Source organism: Channa argus, chromosome 9 (genome assembly GCF_033026475.1).
Source record: "Channa argus isolate prfri chromosome 9, Channa argus male v1.0, whole genome shotgun sequence".
Lineage (NCBI taxonomy): Eukaryota > Metazoa > Chordata > Actinopteri > Anabantiformes > Channidae > Channa > Channa argus.
The window spans coordinates 24,513,963-24,530,226 of NC_090205.1; the positions used below are offsets into that span (position 1 = coordinate 24,513,963).

Genomic DNA, 16,264 nt, shown 5'->3' on the forward strand with positions numbered 1-16,264 from the left:
CTCTTCCTAAAGCAGATTTTAATAAAATACTACAGTAAAATGAACAGACTTCTCAATGTGACGTTTTAAACAGATGCTAATCTGGTGTCAGATTAGAAAAAAAAAAAAGTTAAAATAAACATTTGCTGCATGTCAGGGGTCCTTCAGAAAACGGTGGCAGTAGATTTGTACATTGATTTTAGTAGACAGCAATTTATGTTCTTACAAATATGAATCACAGCAGGACAGTAAAAGGTTACATAATAGTGTAACAGGATAGCAGCCTCAGTCAGTGTCACCTATCCTGACAGCATTTCTTCATCAGTGGCTCGAGTTGTCGCCCTGTGAGTCTGTTGTACTCACTCAAAATGTAGCTTTCTCTTTGCAGCATCTGAAAAAGGAAGGTTTAAAAATTCAAACAACCCCCTCACACCATTTTACTTTACAGACAAGCACATTAAGACTTAAGTTTGTGGTGCTAAAATGATCACTTAGATGAGCAAGGCAATTTAAATATATTACAGTTTCTTGTTTGGGGGACAAAACCTTATTTTGAGGGCATTTCTGTCTTTCGTTTAAGAAAAACTGTTAAACAGCTAGTTCTTTCAACCAGTCTTATTTTCAGTCATATTAAGGGTATTGGGGCAGGGAAGAAATCTCTGATTAACAAATGTAAAAATCTGGACACACTCGTAAAATGAAATTTGACAACTGATCTCCATAACTTCCATATAGACCCAAAATTATCTGCACGTTACTTTGTACTTTGGATGTGTTTTTCCACACAGTTTAAAAAAAAGTCACAATACAAACCTCAGTCCACTCTTCCTGTGTCTCATGCCTGTAGCCCAACAGGTGACAGATGCCATGTGCAGTGACAACCTAAAACATAAGAAAGTGTAGGACAGTTAATCCAAGCTTACGGGTAAGTCACAGACTAAACCCTGACTCGCTGTGAGATAGAACTGCTTTCTAAGGGTTGATAAAAGTTTGTGGCTCACAGATACTCACAGTGAGAGCGCCGTGCAGATCTATAGATTCCTCCTGACACTGGTTCAAAACAAACTCGACCCCTAAGAAAACGTCCCCAAGGTTTAACTCATCTCTGTGGAAAGGACAAGGCAGCTTACCAGGTCTTATGTCCTAAAAGCAAAATACATTTCATGTCAGTGAATACTTCGTAGTAGCACATGTAGATGAATGAACGTGTACAATGTCAAATTAACCTCGTGGAAAGGAAACGAGAGAACATCGGTGGGCACATTTTTCTTTCTGTACGTGTTATTAATTTGCTGAATCCTGCGATTATCCACGCAAATGATTCCAAGATCAAATTTCTGGATGCCCAGTATGTGCCTCAGCGTATCAACATCCTTGCGCAGTCTGGCGCGGCGAAGAGGCACCACCTTTTGGAGATTGCGCAGAACTACTCCCATAGTGAAACTCCGAGTTAAAGAAAAAGAAAAAAGAAAAAGAAATTCGCTTTTAAAACTCGCGAGACATGTGTAAACGTTAATGTCTACCCAGATCCGATACCGGCGATGTGCAATAATTTGTTGGCGTATAGCTAGTCCGCTTTACATTAGCTACCACCAGGCAGACAGAAATCGAGGTGACACGTACCGGACTATCAGCATACAGATCACCGAAAGCGACTATGTTCGTGTTTTCTGTGTTATGTAGCTATGGTAGTATATTTGCTATAAAATAAACATTTACTGTCGTTTGATTTAAAAGGTCCCTTGTCGTTTCCAAACGTCTCCAAACAACGTCACGGTCACAGCGTTTTCTGTGGCGGAACAAAGTTTTGGACCAAGGGATCTGTCGGACCGGAAACGGATGTGTGAAATGTGTTTGGAATCAACAAACCAAAAACAAAAAAAAAAAACTCCACATAGCAAACAAAAACGTTGAAAGGTGAGTTTTGTTTCGTATCACAGTCAGCAAATTGTTTTAAGTTTTAGCAGGACGTGTTTTGTGTTGTCAATATTACGCGTTGCAGAGCAATTAAAGTGCTATGTTACCTGCTTTTAAATTAGCTTAACGTTAGCGGCCGAGCCACACAGTTTTGTTCGTTCCTGTCTTTATAATGTTTCGTTGATTTGCAACTTGACAGAGTTAAACACCGAAGAACCACGGAGACTGGAAAAGAGTTACATATTTATGCTGTTTTGATGTCTGGGTGGGAGCAGTTTTCTTCAACAACAAAGAAAGCATAACATTTCTAAATATCCACGAATGTTAACATTTGTGCGATGAATCCATCCAATCCTTTTGGCAGTCCACAAGATGGAGCCTTCCAAGCCCCAAGCAATACTATGAAGAACAGTTTGTTCCAGTCATTTGGACAAGAAAGTTCCAGCAATCCAGCAATTCGGTTTTTTCAACCATCAACATTTGGGCAGCCATCTGTCTTAAATCAACCATCACCTCATGGAAATACTATCTTTGGTCAACCCTCTGCCTTTGGGCAGTCGTCTGCACAGCCTCCCTCGCTACCTACAATAAGCCAGGCTCCAGCCTTTGGTCAGCCATCATTAGGAATGAGTAGCTCAGGCTTTGGTGGCAGCACCACATCAGCTTTTGGACAGAATAGTGCTCCAAACCAGAGTTCAGTCTTTGGACAGACACCTGGATTTGGGCAGACTTCTACATTTGGGCAAGTTCCTGTATTTGGACACAAGACCACAGGGTTTGGACAACAGCCCAGTGCATTTGTGATCTCCCAGACGCCTTCTGCCTCGACTGCTGTCATAGGACATCCTCAGCCTCTCAATTTTGGTCAGTCTGCGTTTGGACAGCCATCATCTACTAGTGTCACCACCAGTGTATTTAGCACAGCTCAGAGTGTTAGCCAAGGCAGGGCCTTCGGATCATCAGAATTTAGTTTCAAGCCGGCCAATGAGGCTCTTTTCAAACCCATTTTCAGTGCCAACCCCGAGCCTGCAAACCCTCAAACTACGTCAATGTCTAGCTCACCCTTTAGCAGCCAGACTGGCTCCAGCACCATGAGTAGCAGCACCAGTTCCACTGGCTTCTCTCTGTTGACATATGCAAAGTCTGGACCACTGGGCTTCAGCTTCTCACAACCAGCTGCAGCTCCCTCATTCTCCGCTCAGAACAATCCACTAACAACTGCCAATAGCAGTGGACCTACAAACACTCTGCAGTTCACCTTTTCCCAGCCAGCTGTTCCCTCCAGCTCCAGCACTAAGGCATCAACTACCCAGCCCACCACACCATCATCTTTCAGCTTTTCAGCCAAAACCCTCCAGCCCCAGACGGCACCCACTTTTGGAGGAACCAGCTTTGGTCAACACTCTGCTTTTGGTGACATTAAAGGTAAAGCAGAGACTAGCACTGATGAAAAAGGTAGTGGCTTTGGTGCTCCAGGGGATTCAAATATATTTGCACGATTTAGCAAAGCCACCAAGCGTAAGGATGACCCAGCAGTCCCCAGCACTGGTCCAGAGAAGCCTGCCACTGAAGAAGAGGACATACCATTAGAAGCAGATTTACCAAGACAGCCACCAAAGAGACCACTTATGAGATCACAAGGCCCGATAGCAGGCTTATTCAATAGGGCACTAAGCGGCCTTCGTAAAGAAGGGGCTAACACAATAAGACGAGAAGCCACAAAGGAGACTCAGCAGCAAGCGCTGAAGTGGGAGGAGACCGAGAGAAACGATGTTCAAGCTCAGGGCGATGACCTAACTGCTAAACCACCTGTTGCACAACCACTCACCAGAGGACTGTTAGAAAAACCTGAGGAATCAGGTCAGTTATACGAATGTTGTGTTATATTGTGTTCATGAGCTTTTGAAGCCTATTTGCACCATGAGAAGCAACTGCTGCATAGCAAAGTCGTCTCAAGTGAAAAAATGTCAGATTTTTAGACACTGCTTGACTTAATCAGTGAGTTTTAATGCCAAACTATTTTTTCAGTGTTGTATTCCACATTGTTAGTGAAGCTTGTCTCCATTCTTGATAGGAAATCTTTCAGTGTTATTATAATTGGTGGAAGTGACGAGATATGTTTGTAGTTTTTGTTATTTAAAGAAATCTTTAGAACTTTATCATTATATGTGGGTAAACCCTAAAATGCAAATATTGATTTTATTATCTTCTGTAATTAGTAGTTTTTGTTTTTGACTGATAAGCATAAAAGAAAATCTGTTCATCCTGCTATCGACTTAATGATATCATAAGCAGATTAGTGGAAAAATAATAGTATATGAACCTTTTTGGGATGAGCAGATTTTCTACATTAAGTTGTAGAATGTAATCTGCTTTTCTTTCAAGTCAAGTGTGTCTCCGTAAAGATGTGTGTGTTAAAGGAAATACCACATAATCTTTTCTGTCTTAATTGGACACTTTATCACAATCTACTAATCCTGTTGTCTGTCTTTACCGTTTATTGGCTGGTATTTGTTGTCTAGATCCAGGAACATCCACAGATCCAAAACTCAAAACTACTACCCCTGTAAAACGAACTGTACGCAGGGTGAGCTCTGAGGGTCTAAGTGGTATGTCTCCCATCGACTGCCTTGTGATCCAGTGCAGAAATGTGCCTCCAGCCTTAAACAAAAGGGACACAATTGACAAGCACTTTGCTCGTTTTGGCAAAGTCTGTAAGGTGTATTGTCGACCCGCCAAGAACCTGGCCATTGTACACTTCAATGATCATGTGAGTTAAGATGTTACCTACAGTACTTACATCCTACCCTTATTAAAGTGCAATACTGATAACCTATTCTAAAATCTGTTCAACAACGTTTATTAGCTCATTTGAAATTAATATCATACTCGTATAATAGCTGTCTATCATCTGTTTGGTTGAAGAGCATTATTACAGCCAGAGTGGAGCTCTGGTTTTTAACTATTGAATACTGCTGAAATATAGTCTTAAATGTTTTGCTTTCCGGCATCACTTAATACTTAATTGGAGCTCAGTTTAAATGCGAGGATTGGTGAGTCTAAAATACCCGGGATAAGCCCAAATCTTGGCCACTTAACTCACTAATCTGGGTTTGTGAGACAGGTCAAAGATGATGATTTAGATTTTTCTGTGAAATCAAAACATCATTTTGCTCTTTGTGACTGTTAACTGTCATTTCTTTCAGGCATCAGCTGCAAAGGCCAAGAAGAAAGGCAAACTTCTTCATGGTCATGAACTCCTTCTGTTGTGGCAGAAAAAGAAGCAGAGTAAATGCAACATATTGCTAATAAATATAAATCCATATAGAAATAATTGCAACAATACACCACCGGCTGGAACAACAGCATTATTATTGTATGGAGCTTCACAGCAAACCAGAAATTAGAAATGTTTGCCTGCTTATTTGAAATGCCCTGAGCTATTTAGTTCATATAATTTTATATTCCTTCCAGTGACTTGAATTATTTTGTGCTTTAGGTCCCGTAGAGAAAGGCAGCAGGTCTCAGTCAGAACAGGATCGGGCAGAGGGAGAAAACCAGCAGGGCACAGAGTCCAAGACGTCCTCCTCCCCTCTTGGAAGACCTCCACTCAGAGGTCCTGCTCTCAGCAGCATGGTCTCTCTGAGCCATAGGTAACACTGCATGAAAGCATTTCTCTTTATTTCACGGTTTTGGATTTTACTTTAATTGTAATACATTCATCTTACAAGGCCCCAACTACTGGATATCCAAAACATAATTGACTCGGTTTTTGGTCTGCTGTGATTTTAAATATGTACTTCAAATGTTTTAGCTCTCTGGTAAAGAAGTCAACATTGGCCAAGACGCTGCAGTTTGACACCGAACCCCAAAAAGACAGCAGCACAGAAACCCAGAGCTCAGAGCGCCCTGTCCCCTCCTCCCTCCTCCAGTTCATTGGCCAGGTAGCTGAGACCTCAGAGGACAAATACCGCCTCCTGGAGCAGAGAGACAAGATCCTCCGTCAAGGTATAGCTGCCTTCTACTTGGGCCTTTTGCTTTGACATGGCTTAGAAACTAAAAAAAACACGACACTGTGACTATGAGCCTATTATTTCTGCACAGGTCGGCCCAAGCGAACGGACCTGAGCCTGTCTAAGGTGTTTGTGGGCACGTGTCCCGATATGTGTCCAGAGAAGGAGAGGTATATGAGGGAGACACGCAACCAGCTCAGCATATTCGAGGTCATCCCAGACACTGAAATGGTAAGTCCCCTGATGATTGTTTTTCACATTGAAACTGAAGAGAAACATTGTTTGAAACATGTTCCTGGTCTTTTTGAAACTTTTTCTTAAATTTTTAGTAAGATCTTGTATTATATGGTAACTTGCTATACTCCCCTTAAACTGCAAAAAGGAATATACTTTTTTTCTCATCCACCATCTGTTTAAGGGTTAGTTGGCTACATCTACACACTAATACACCTTTTTAATACGATTACAATGTAGCAGATTGAATGTGTAACTAGATGTTGTAGTTTAAAGCATAATGTCAATAAGTGTTTTTATAGTTGGGCGGCTGTAGCACAGTTGGTAAGGGCAGTCGTCCACGGACCACAAGGTGAGTGGTTCGATCCCCGGCCCTGGCTATATGTCAAAGTGACTCTGGGCAAGACACTCAACCCCTAACAGCCCATTCCCCTCCCCAGCTGTGCCGGTCCAAGCCCGGTAGAAATTGGGGAGGGTTGCGTCAGGAAGGACATCCAGCGTAAAAACTGTGCAAAATCATCATGCGAACAATGATCCGCTGTGGCGACCCTGAACTCGCAGGATAAGCCAAAAGGACAAAAAAATAAATAAATAGTTGGGACATGATGTTACATATTGTAATATCCTAAGTAAGTATAACATTTTAGACTTTTGATTTTGAACTCCAATAAAGGAGTTTATACACAAAAAAACTTACAATGGATTAAATGCTATAGCCTTAACTAGGAGAGACCGCAATATACAACAGTGCAGGACTAAATCTAGCCAAATGGTAGTGTAAGTTAGAGGCACACAGTCATGGAATACACTGCCATCTCATATCAGGGTTTGTGACAACTACTCATCCTTTTTAAAACAAATCCCTAAACATTGGTTAAAAACATTGGTTCAGTGTAATATTTCTGCACGTGTAATGTTTGTGAACTGTGATGTCCAACATTTTTAATGGTATCCACCTTGGGACGACAGATGAAATTTAGCTATTGAGCTAATTCTGCCATATTTACATTGATGCTTACAGCTGACATCTTGGTTAATGTGCATTGTCCTAATTCAATAAACGAGAACTAATGAAATAAATAAAAATAACATTCAAGACAGAACCTGTCATCTCCTGTCCCCAACTAGGTGGATCACTCAGCAGCCATCAAAGAGTACAGTCGTTCATCAGCTGACCAGGAGGAACCCCTTCCTCATGAGTTGCGTCCCCTGCCTGTGCTCGGCATGACCATGGACTACCTAGTGACTCAAATTATGGACCAAGGCCAAGACAACTACCGTGACTGGTATGACTTTGTTTGGAACAGGACCCGTGGCATCCGTAAGGTAAGAACATTCTAACACAGGTTTGAAATCCAATCTTATTACACATAACTCAATACTGAATCCTGTCCATCACAGGTGCAACAACACACCCTTGTTTCAACACACTTTCCCATGATTTTGCAGAGGGTTATACATGTACTAGAAGCTTATCCTTTCCATTTTCCTACCTGTAGGACATCACCCAGCAGCACCTGTGCTGTCCTGACACGGTATCGCTGATTGAAAAGTGTACACGTTTCCATGTGCACTGTGCACATCACCTCTGCGAGGAGCCTATGTCATCTTTTGATGCCAAGATCAATAATGAAAACATGACAAAGTGCCTGCAGTCTCTCAAAGAAATGTATCAGGACCTGGCCATGCAGCAAGTCTACTGTCCCCGGGAGGCAGAGTTCCGCCAGTACAGTGTACTGCTGAGGCTCAACGATGGTGACATCCTTCGGTCAGGCCATGGAAACACACACGCACCTAGAAATGATCATAATATTTTAGTAAAGTGTCATGGAGTTTGGTGTAATTCAGCTAATTTTGTGTCCGTATCATGTCATGTCCGCACAGTGAGGTGCAGCAGTTCCGTGATGAAATGCGTAACTCTCCTGAAGTGATGTTTGCAGTGAATGCATTTGGTGCAGTCAACAGCAACAACTTTGTGCGCTTTTTCAAGCTGGTGAAAGCCGCCTCATACCTTGCCAGCTGCCTCTTACACAGATACTTTAACCAGGTGAGTAAATTTGTTCCTTCATTGAAAAATGAGACAGAGAGAATGCATGTAAAGTGTTTCTCAAATTTAAAATGTATCACTGAACACTTCTATATAATATTTATAATAGCACTGATGAGGTAAATCCAAGACAAAGAGCTATATTAATACCTGATAAATAGAGCTGTCCTAATTTCAAAAATTTATTTTCATTAAAGCAGTAGGTGCCTATAATGTTAAAAATGTGTTATAGCATTGTCAAGCCACAGTTTTATGACCTGCAGTATTTCGGTTCTGATTTCTTTTAAAATGTCCCGTACAGGTCAGAGCCAAGGCCTTGAAGACCCTGAACATGGCTCACACTGTGGGTCCACGATCAACTGCATTTCCTGTGGAGGACATAGTCCGGATGTTAATGTTCCGTAATGCTGCAGAAGCAACTGACTTCATCCAACAATACGGCCTTAATGTGAACGAAGGGTAAGCCTGTGCTAGTGGTGTGATGCTGGTGTTTCGGATATATTCTTACTGAACAATTCCTGGTCTCACAAAAAAAAGCACACTACTGCCTGAGAAATAAGTGAGCAGGAATGTCAGTGTCTTGATAAAATGCCACATAAAGGTGCTATTAGTCCATGTTTCACTAAAATGTGTCCTAGTAACACACAAGCAGAAAAGGCAAGGTCAGTGGTATTAATTGAGCCTATCCACCTGAGAGAAGAATATTATGCCATGTTATTATTGTCTAAACAACCAATAGAAATGAAACACCTTTTTGTTAACAGTATGGTTGAGCTGAGTCGCACAGCCTATCAGGAGCCAGAGCTGCCATTGTCGCAGAAGAAGTCTGAGTTCATCCTCATAAAGAGAACAGTGCTAATTGGAGAGGTGGTGAATGGAGGTGCCCTTCCAAACCCTCCCCAGCACACACCCATCCGCAGCTTTGACTCCCAGAACAAGTACCAAGGAGAAGGTCCTCTGGCCGAGCCCACTTCAAGCCACTTTAAAGGTGTTGCATTCATTTTACACAGCCTAACCCTGGAAAATACTGTACCTTCTTCTTCATTTACAGCATATGCTTAACATTTCATCACATTTTTCACAAGCTACAGACTCTGTGTCATTGCTCACCAACAGACCTTTTTTCTTTATTCTATCAGCTATTGCTGCCAAGGTGGATGTTAAAGCAGCACCAAGTATTGAGCTGCTGCCACGGCCCAAGCCAGCCCAATTCGGAAACACTCCCAGTGTGTTTGCACTGCTTTCAGATACTACCAGTGAGACGGGAGAACACGGTGAATTGCATCACCACTCAGCCCACCCAGTAAATGCCCAGCAGCTCTTCCAGCCAATATCTCAACCTCCGTCTATCAAACCACCGTCACCGCCACCCAAACCTCAGCCAGTGTACAGTGATGAGGTGGGCAACACCTCACAAGTCTTCACGTCATATCACACTAAATTAAATCATCAATTCTTACTGTGGAATTATTTCTACCTCATTATCATTTTGTCATTGCAGCAATAGTTTTTTTACAATATAAAGTTTGTCGTGCTAATCTAAAAACAGTAGTGGAAGTAACTAAGCATTTCCTAGATACAGGATGCATTTCTGAGGGAAGTATAGGACAAGTCATAAGTGTTTTTTCTGTTAACAAATTACCTAAAGATGTATCATATTTTAATTTACATTTTCACCAATACATTTTGGTGACTGTACTTGGGAAAGTTTAAATGTAGTTCTTGTAATGCAGAATTTGCAGTGAGGTTTTTTTGATTTTACAGAAATAATGCATCTTATTGTGTAATAATATATTGTTTGCTTTAAAGTAGTATTAGTTAATTTCTATAAGTCCTTGAAGCTTCGAAATGTATATATTTTTAGATGAAATTTAAGAATGGTTGTAATTAATTGAAGCTCTAAATATAAAAATATTTGCATCTTCGTAAAGCAACACTGTTGTTTTTCTCTTGTGTAGGACATTATGGCAGAGCTAGACTGTGTGATTGAAGAGGTTGTCGAAGCAGCAGTGAAGGAGGTGGCTGACGTTGGTACCAGCTACGTCACAACAGCTTTACAGTAAGTTGAATTGATCCATTTAGCTTTTCCTCATCAACATTTCTTGTAAATGCAGTGTGAAGGTTTTTATTAAGATGATCTGTGATTCTGCAGTGAGAGCAGTGTGCAGGTGGAGTCACTGGTGAGTGAGGTGATGGGACAGATGCTACAGGAGGTTATCTCTGCTGAGATCAAGCTGGAACAGGAGCGCATTGTTGAAGAGAGACGCAAGCTTGAAGAAGCCAGGTTAGTGTAATGATAGTGGAAAAATATCAATTGGAGCACACACTGTTTTATCATCACCCTCAGCTTGGTTCTGATAGGGGAAATCTTCGAATACCCTTACTCACAAAACAGGATGCAAAGTAACCATTAAGTTACAAACAAATGAATATTAATCCTAGAAAACAAGTCACTTCAATAGCAGCATCTATTATCAAAGCAGCCTTGTTTGTCATGACTCATTAATATTTCCATCTCTTTCTGTACCAGGAGGAAGCAGGAGCATGAGGTGTTCCTGGCTCAGTTCAGCTTCTCACTCTGCACAGAGATTATCCATGAAGTTTTAGATGAGACCATCAAGGAGTCTGCTACCTCTCAGATTGAGTAAGACTGTAAAACTCATCCAGACTTCCCGACTTGATGTGGTCTAATGTCTGTTTTTAAACATTTTAGATTTGGCTGCATAGGCATTCAAAGCTCTTGCAATGCCTTTATAAGCAATATGCTATGTGTTAATTGCAAAAAAGCATTCAATAAATTAATAGAGTCTAATGTAAAAGTTAACTAGGTGAAGGGACTTTTTCTAATAAAAAGCAACAAAAGCTATTCACTGGATATGAATTATAATTTTGCTTTTTAATTCTCCTTCCTCAGGCAGGCAGTGAATGAGAAGGCAGACTGTGTGGCTAAATGCACAGAGCAGGTCTGCACCAGTCTAGTTGAGGAGACTCTCAATGTGGACATCGCTCTGTTGGTGGAAGATTTTCTCAATGCTGAGCTGCATCGTATCCACAAGTATATTAAAAGGTGAGACACTGATAAACTGTGGTTACCTGGTAAAATGATAGATAGTTGAATGACAATACAGTTATCTAACACAAGTGCCTACCAGGAAATTCTGTTGTACTGGCTAGTGCAATATTTATAAATTACACAAAGTTAAAAAAAATTAGAATAAAAGCTATGATGCAAAATACTGGAGTAAAGCCCATAAATGTCTTTGCCTGTCTGATATCCAGCATTTGATAACAGACCCACCAATATACAGTTTAAATCCAGGAGAATGTCATTTAAAACCCTGTTTGCCATGCCTCTGTTTCTTCTTTCCTTTTCCCACCTGCTCCCCCAGGTGGCGAGATGTGGTAGCAGTTCGTCGGCAGCTGAAGAGACAGATGAGAGGTTTCCCTGCAGCTCCCTGCTGTGTCGACCCTCGCTTCAAACTCAAGGCTCTGGCTCCCAGTGCTCCCGCACAGCCGTCCATATCAGATCTGGCCCGTGGTTTGGTCAGCCTGGGTAATGCCGGAACCCTGGCCTTGTCTAGCACCAGGTATGTTTGTCAAGCTTGAAGAAATTGTCACTTTGCTCTTTTTGTAAGTATAACACATGTTTTGTGACTTGTTAAGGCTATTAAAAATGAGACAAGAAGCAATCCATCAGATGAGAGTCCACTATTACTACCAGCAGCTGCTTGAGTAAGTCTTGATCAATGTTCTTCTTCATTGTCCATGTCACAAAGCTGCATTTTTCACATGTTTCTGATCTTACTCTCAGTGAGGCGGTGTGGGAGCCACTCGACCTGCCGGCATTGGTGATGGAAAATATCTCAGACCCACCTGACAGAATCTTCTGGAAAACTGTTCTCCTTCTCCCCAGCAACCACGACAGCGTAACCAGCCTAGCAGACAGGTAGAAGGCTGACATCAGACATTTGGTTGCCCCCTAACATTTAAGTGGATACTTTTGTGAAACAACACTCAGTGTGTCGTTCATTATCCTTTGCATTAGGATCCTTTCAGACTGGCTAGAGGTGAAGCTGGGTGGTGACAAAGTATCAGAGGCCCAACAGGAGCAGCCGGGTGGCACACTGCAAACTCTCTGTGTCACCAACGCACTACGGGAGAATGGACAACGCACCCACAAATTGCACATTACCATCAAGGTCAGATCATTGATTTCTGGACATTTGTTGTACTATTACTCGAATAATGTTTTCACAACATGCATTTATCTGTTTTTAATTACATTTGTGTTTTATTTAAGCATAAAATAATTTTAGCATATGGAGCATGAAGTAAGCAATATTCAGTATTTAGTAATGGAGGAACTAAATAATAGTTTCACGTTGACAATGTAAAATAAAAAGTGAAGACCAGGAATTCTTTAAGGAATGAATAAGAATATTTTTTTAAAATCTGGAAAATATGAAAATAAATAAATGTGAAAACAAATAAAGGTGAAAAATAAACATTGCATATTATTTTTTTTTTTTTTTGGTTTGGCTTGCATATTTATTTATTAGCCTATGTCTTTTTTTCTTCCCGAATAAATAAAATGCTCCTTATGCCTTGGCAACGGATAAGATTGGAGATTCTAACAAGCTAATTTTGTCTCCCAGGCGTCCCGAGGCCCGCTGACTGATGACGGCCTCTCCAAGATGGAGGAAAGCTGTGAGCTCCAGGGAACAGGAAGTTTGATCACCTTGCTTCCCGCTCTGCCCATCAACAAAGCCGGACAGGACGAGCAGGATGTGCCTTTGCTGTCGGCCCTTCTTCAGCTCAAACAGCTACAACAAGCCAGCACCTGGCACTGCCCGCTGCCTCTGGTTATACTGGTGCCAGGAGCTGACAGTGGCACTGGTGATACAAAGACACTCGAAGAAGGTAATAAATAACAGTAAAAATGGTAAGGAAGATAAAATAGCTTTATAGTTGCTTACTAATTACTAATTTGTCAGTTTACAAAATTCAGATTATGGAAGTTACCTATCTAAATTACTAAGCTTATAAGCTTATTCCTCTCATTCCACTTTGTCCCCTAGCCCTGATGCTGCAAGAACTGGTCAAGGAAGGCCTGGTGTCTGAATACACATTCCTTTTCATACCAGAGACCACCAGTGACCTCCAGGGATCCACACAGGTACTGCACATATATACGCACGCACAGAAACGCCATGCTTTTTCATTTTTTTTCTCATTTGTGTTTATGATCCTTCACTGTGTTGGAATTAGATAGAAATTGTGGATTCCAAAGCCCACACCATCCATCTCTCTCTGCCATTCTCTTTTATTTCAGTAGCTTCTTAATCTTCTTATTTTTTTGTCCCACTTGTCATGTTGTTTGTATCTAGTTAAGTCACGCCATGCGCTGGCTGCTGGCCCGTGCTCCACCACACTTCCCACTAACCTGCCAACCTTTGGTCCAGCTTGTGGAGACCACTTTAAGTCGTGAGTTCAGTTCCAGAGTCTATGCCCACCACCAGGAGCGGGCTGCTGCATGTCTTCCTTCCCAGGACCCTACATCTATTATCCTGTTGTACAACGCCGTCCTTGCTCACATTGCTGACAAAGTCTCATCCCAGGATCTCTGCAGACTCTCATGGCCCCCAGTTGAGTTCTGCCAGCCTAATACCCGTGACTTTGTTCCCCATCTGGGCTGGAACACTACCCAGCACCTGCACTGGCTACAAAAAGCCATCCTTAGCCTGCAGCTGCCACTGTGGGAGCAGCTATCTGCCACTGGTTAGTGACAACTTCTGTGTGCTTTTTGTGCTTGCAGGAAGGCTGTTTTTTGGTTTGTTTGTTTTTCTTAGAGTGGACTTTATATTAATAGCACTGTTCTTTCAAATACTAAAACCAATAATGCATTATACTGGCTTTTTATTTCTCCCTAGATACTTTGACTGAGCTCTGCTCCTCCATCTTTCGGTACGCTGGTCAGATCCCAGTGTCACATTGCAGTCAGCCTCTTCTAATGTCACGCCTGGAAAACCTTCTGGAGCAAGTTAGGCTAAAGGCTTACCATAAAGAAACCCTCAGAACCAAGACAACCATGGCAGGTTCAGGCACTAGAGATGCGAGTTTGTGTCCAGCCTACAGTCAGATTCCTTGGGAGGACGTTGTTTTGATTTGCATAGATCACAAGCTGAAAGACTGGCAGATACCCGGACCACCTGTGTGTGCGGGTTAGAGCTTTATTGTTCAATCTTTTCTTACTGTGTTATCAAGAATCAACACACATTTCCCACCTGTGTCTACTCATGATAAGGATTTACAATATGTAGTTTTTGTTGTTATTTGTGATACAGACGCTGTGACAGAAGATGGGGAGATCCTCGTGTACTTCCCCACAGAATCACTGAAGGGTTTCAAAGCACCTGAGGAGTGGACAATGGCCATCAGACAATCGCAAAGGGAGAACCAACAGGAGAAGAAACGGTAAGAAAGCTAGAGCTTAAAAAAAGCAATATTCTGTTTTTTGTATTTTAGTTGTAACTTAACTGTTGTGCTGATGGGTGCTCACATTATGTACCATGAGCTTGATGTTCAATGAGACTTGAACTCACTCAATTCACAAGAGTGAGTAATAATGATGCTGTGTCGAAAGCCCATGGCATCACATACATACGTTGTGCATCTACATGTGAGGCAAGGGGTTTGGCTTTCTGTTTCTATTTCCCTTTTTCTAACATTTCTTTCTGTATTTCTCTTCCATTTTTAACCTCCTCCTCCCATATTCAGAGCAAGTGCAGCTGCTTGTGCCACACCCACCAGTCTGTCCCTCAGACAGAGGCTCTTCCCTAGTCTGGTGGAGCCTTTAGAAGCCCCTGCAGCCCCACTGGACATCACACACACTCCGACAGCACAAGAATCCCTCACCCACAGAGTCCTTCAGAGCTTAGAGAAGGAGAAGGCTGAGAGCAAAAGGTACAGCTGCAACACTGTTGTTAAATTGGAGTGGTGTATTATTGCATATCTGCAGTTTTGCATGTATGGTTCCATTTCCATTGCATAAATATTATTATTTGCAAAAAAATGATCAACAATACATGTGTCATGTCTAAAGCATTGTGCTTCTGTATAGGAGCATGGAGCAGCTTCAGCGATGGCTGGACGGTGAACCCCTGCACCACTTGTCCACACCGCTCTTCATTCCCTCCTCCACTCTGCTCTCCATGCCCACCACCATAAGGGGTTCCCACACAGACAAGACTACATATGCCACACCTGTGCAGGTAAAGCATCTCTCCTATTTTCATGTATCGTGGTCCTGTTTCAAATAGTCTTAGATTGCACCAATGGCTAGTTTGTAAATGAACTGCAAATTAAAAGTAATCTATTTAAATATTGTTTAAATGTCAACCTTTCAGCCTGATGAACTGTCACACAAAGACGTCTCACCTAAAACCATTCCTGTTACTCTGGCATGGCGAATGAAGGAACTTGAGCGACAGATTTTGGCAAGCCAAGAGGAAGAACTGGCCTGCAGACTGAAGCTGAGTGGTCTGCTGAGCATTGTTGATGACTGATTTGCTTTTTCTGCAATTCCTTTTAATATTGTTTAAAATAAACAGTTATCAACAAGGTTTTTGCATCGAACAAGAAACTTCTTTAATTTTTTTATATTTTTTAAAGAGATTATGCTGTGTCAGTGGTAGCAGTCTGCTGGGGTTAGATTTGCTAATTGGAACCATGTAAATCTTTTTTTGTTTTTATTAGTCTGGGAGGATACAAGTAGAGAAGAAAGTCTAGCTTTTTACCTTTGGTCTACTTTTAGTCTGTCTCCATAACAGCTGTGAAATGACTTAAATTGGTTTTGTGCAAGGAATGGCTTATGTTATGTTTGAACCAGCCTTTGTACTGTTGTATTATGAAATTGATCTTAACAACTAAAGAGTGAATAAAGGTGTTATTTTCATGTAAATGTCCCACTAGTTATTATAAACAATGTGTGAACACATGTCAAGTTTTTATCGCAGCAGCGCTCTCATTGGAGGTTCTATGGGTGGACCCGCCTTTTACTCCGCCCAGTCGATTT

General features: G+C 41.7%; 2 protein-coding genes across 2 annotated transcripts; one reads left to right on the forward strand and one right to left on the reverse strand.

Annotated features, from left to right (window-relative positions):
• Position 1: 1 nt before the first annotated feature.
• On the reverse strand, positions 2-1,786 carry ybey (ybeY metalloendoribonuclease). The gene is made up of 5 exons (XM_067517027.1): positions 1,699-1,786; positions 1,206-1,422; positions 991-1,122; positions 793-861; positions 2-370 (listed from the first exon to the last, which is right to left on the reverse strand). The coding sequence occupies exons 2-5, from the start codon at positions 1,413-1,415 to the stop codon at positions 275-277; spliced, it is 507 nt and encodes a 168-aa protein (XP_067373128.1). The 5' UTR covers positions 1,416-1,422; positions 1,699-1,786; the 3' UTR covers positions 2-274.
• On the forward strand, positions 1,758-16,144 carry mcm3ap (minichromosome maintenance complex component 3 associated protein). Its single transcript, XM_067516987.1, has 29 exons — positions 1,758-1,896; positions 2,096-3,756; positions 4,419-4,666; positions 5,103-5,184; positions 5,396-5,549; positions 5,711-5,904; positions 6,001-6,140; positions 7,272-7,469; positions 7,643-7,911; positions 8,028-8,190; positions 8,492-8,649; positions 8,955-9,178; positions 9,330-9,589; positions 10,149-10,249; positions 10,343-10,474; positions 10,721-10,834; positions 11,105-11,257; positions 11,580-11,777; positions 11,854-11,922; positions 12,002-12,136; positions 12,236-12,389; positions 12,846-13,110; positions 13,269-13,366; positions 13,578-13,968; positions 14,121-14,411; positions 14,535-14,664; positions 14,968-15,153; positions 15,311-15,461; positions 15,597-16,144. Exons 2-29 carry the CDS (start codon positions 2,235-2,237, stop codon positions 15,753-15,755), a joined length of 6,339 nt encoding a protein of 2,112 aa, XP_067373088.1. The 5' UTR covers positions 1,758-1,896; positions 2,096-2,234; the 3' UTR covers positions 15,756-16,144.
• The last annotated feature ends 120 nt before the right edge of the window (positions 16,145-16,264 follow it).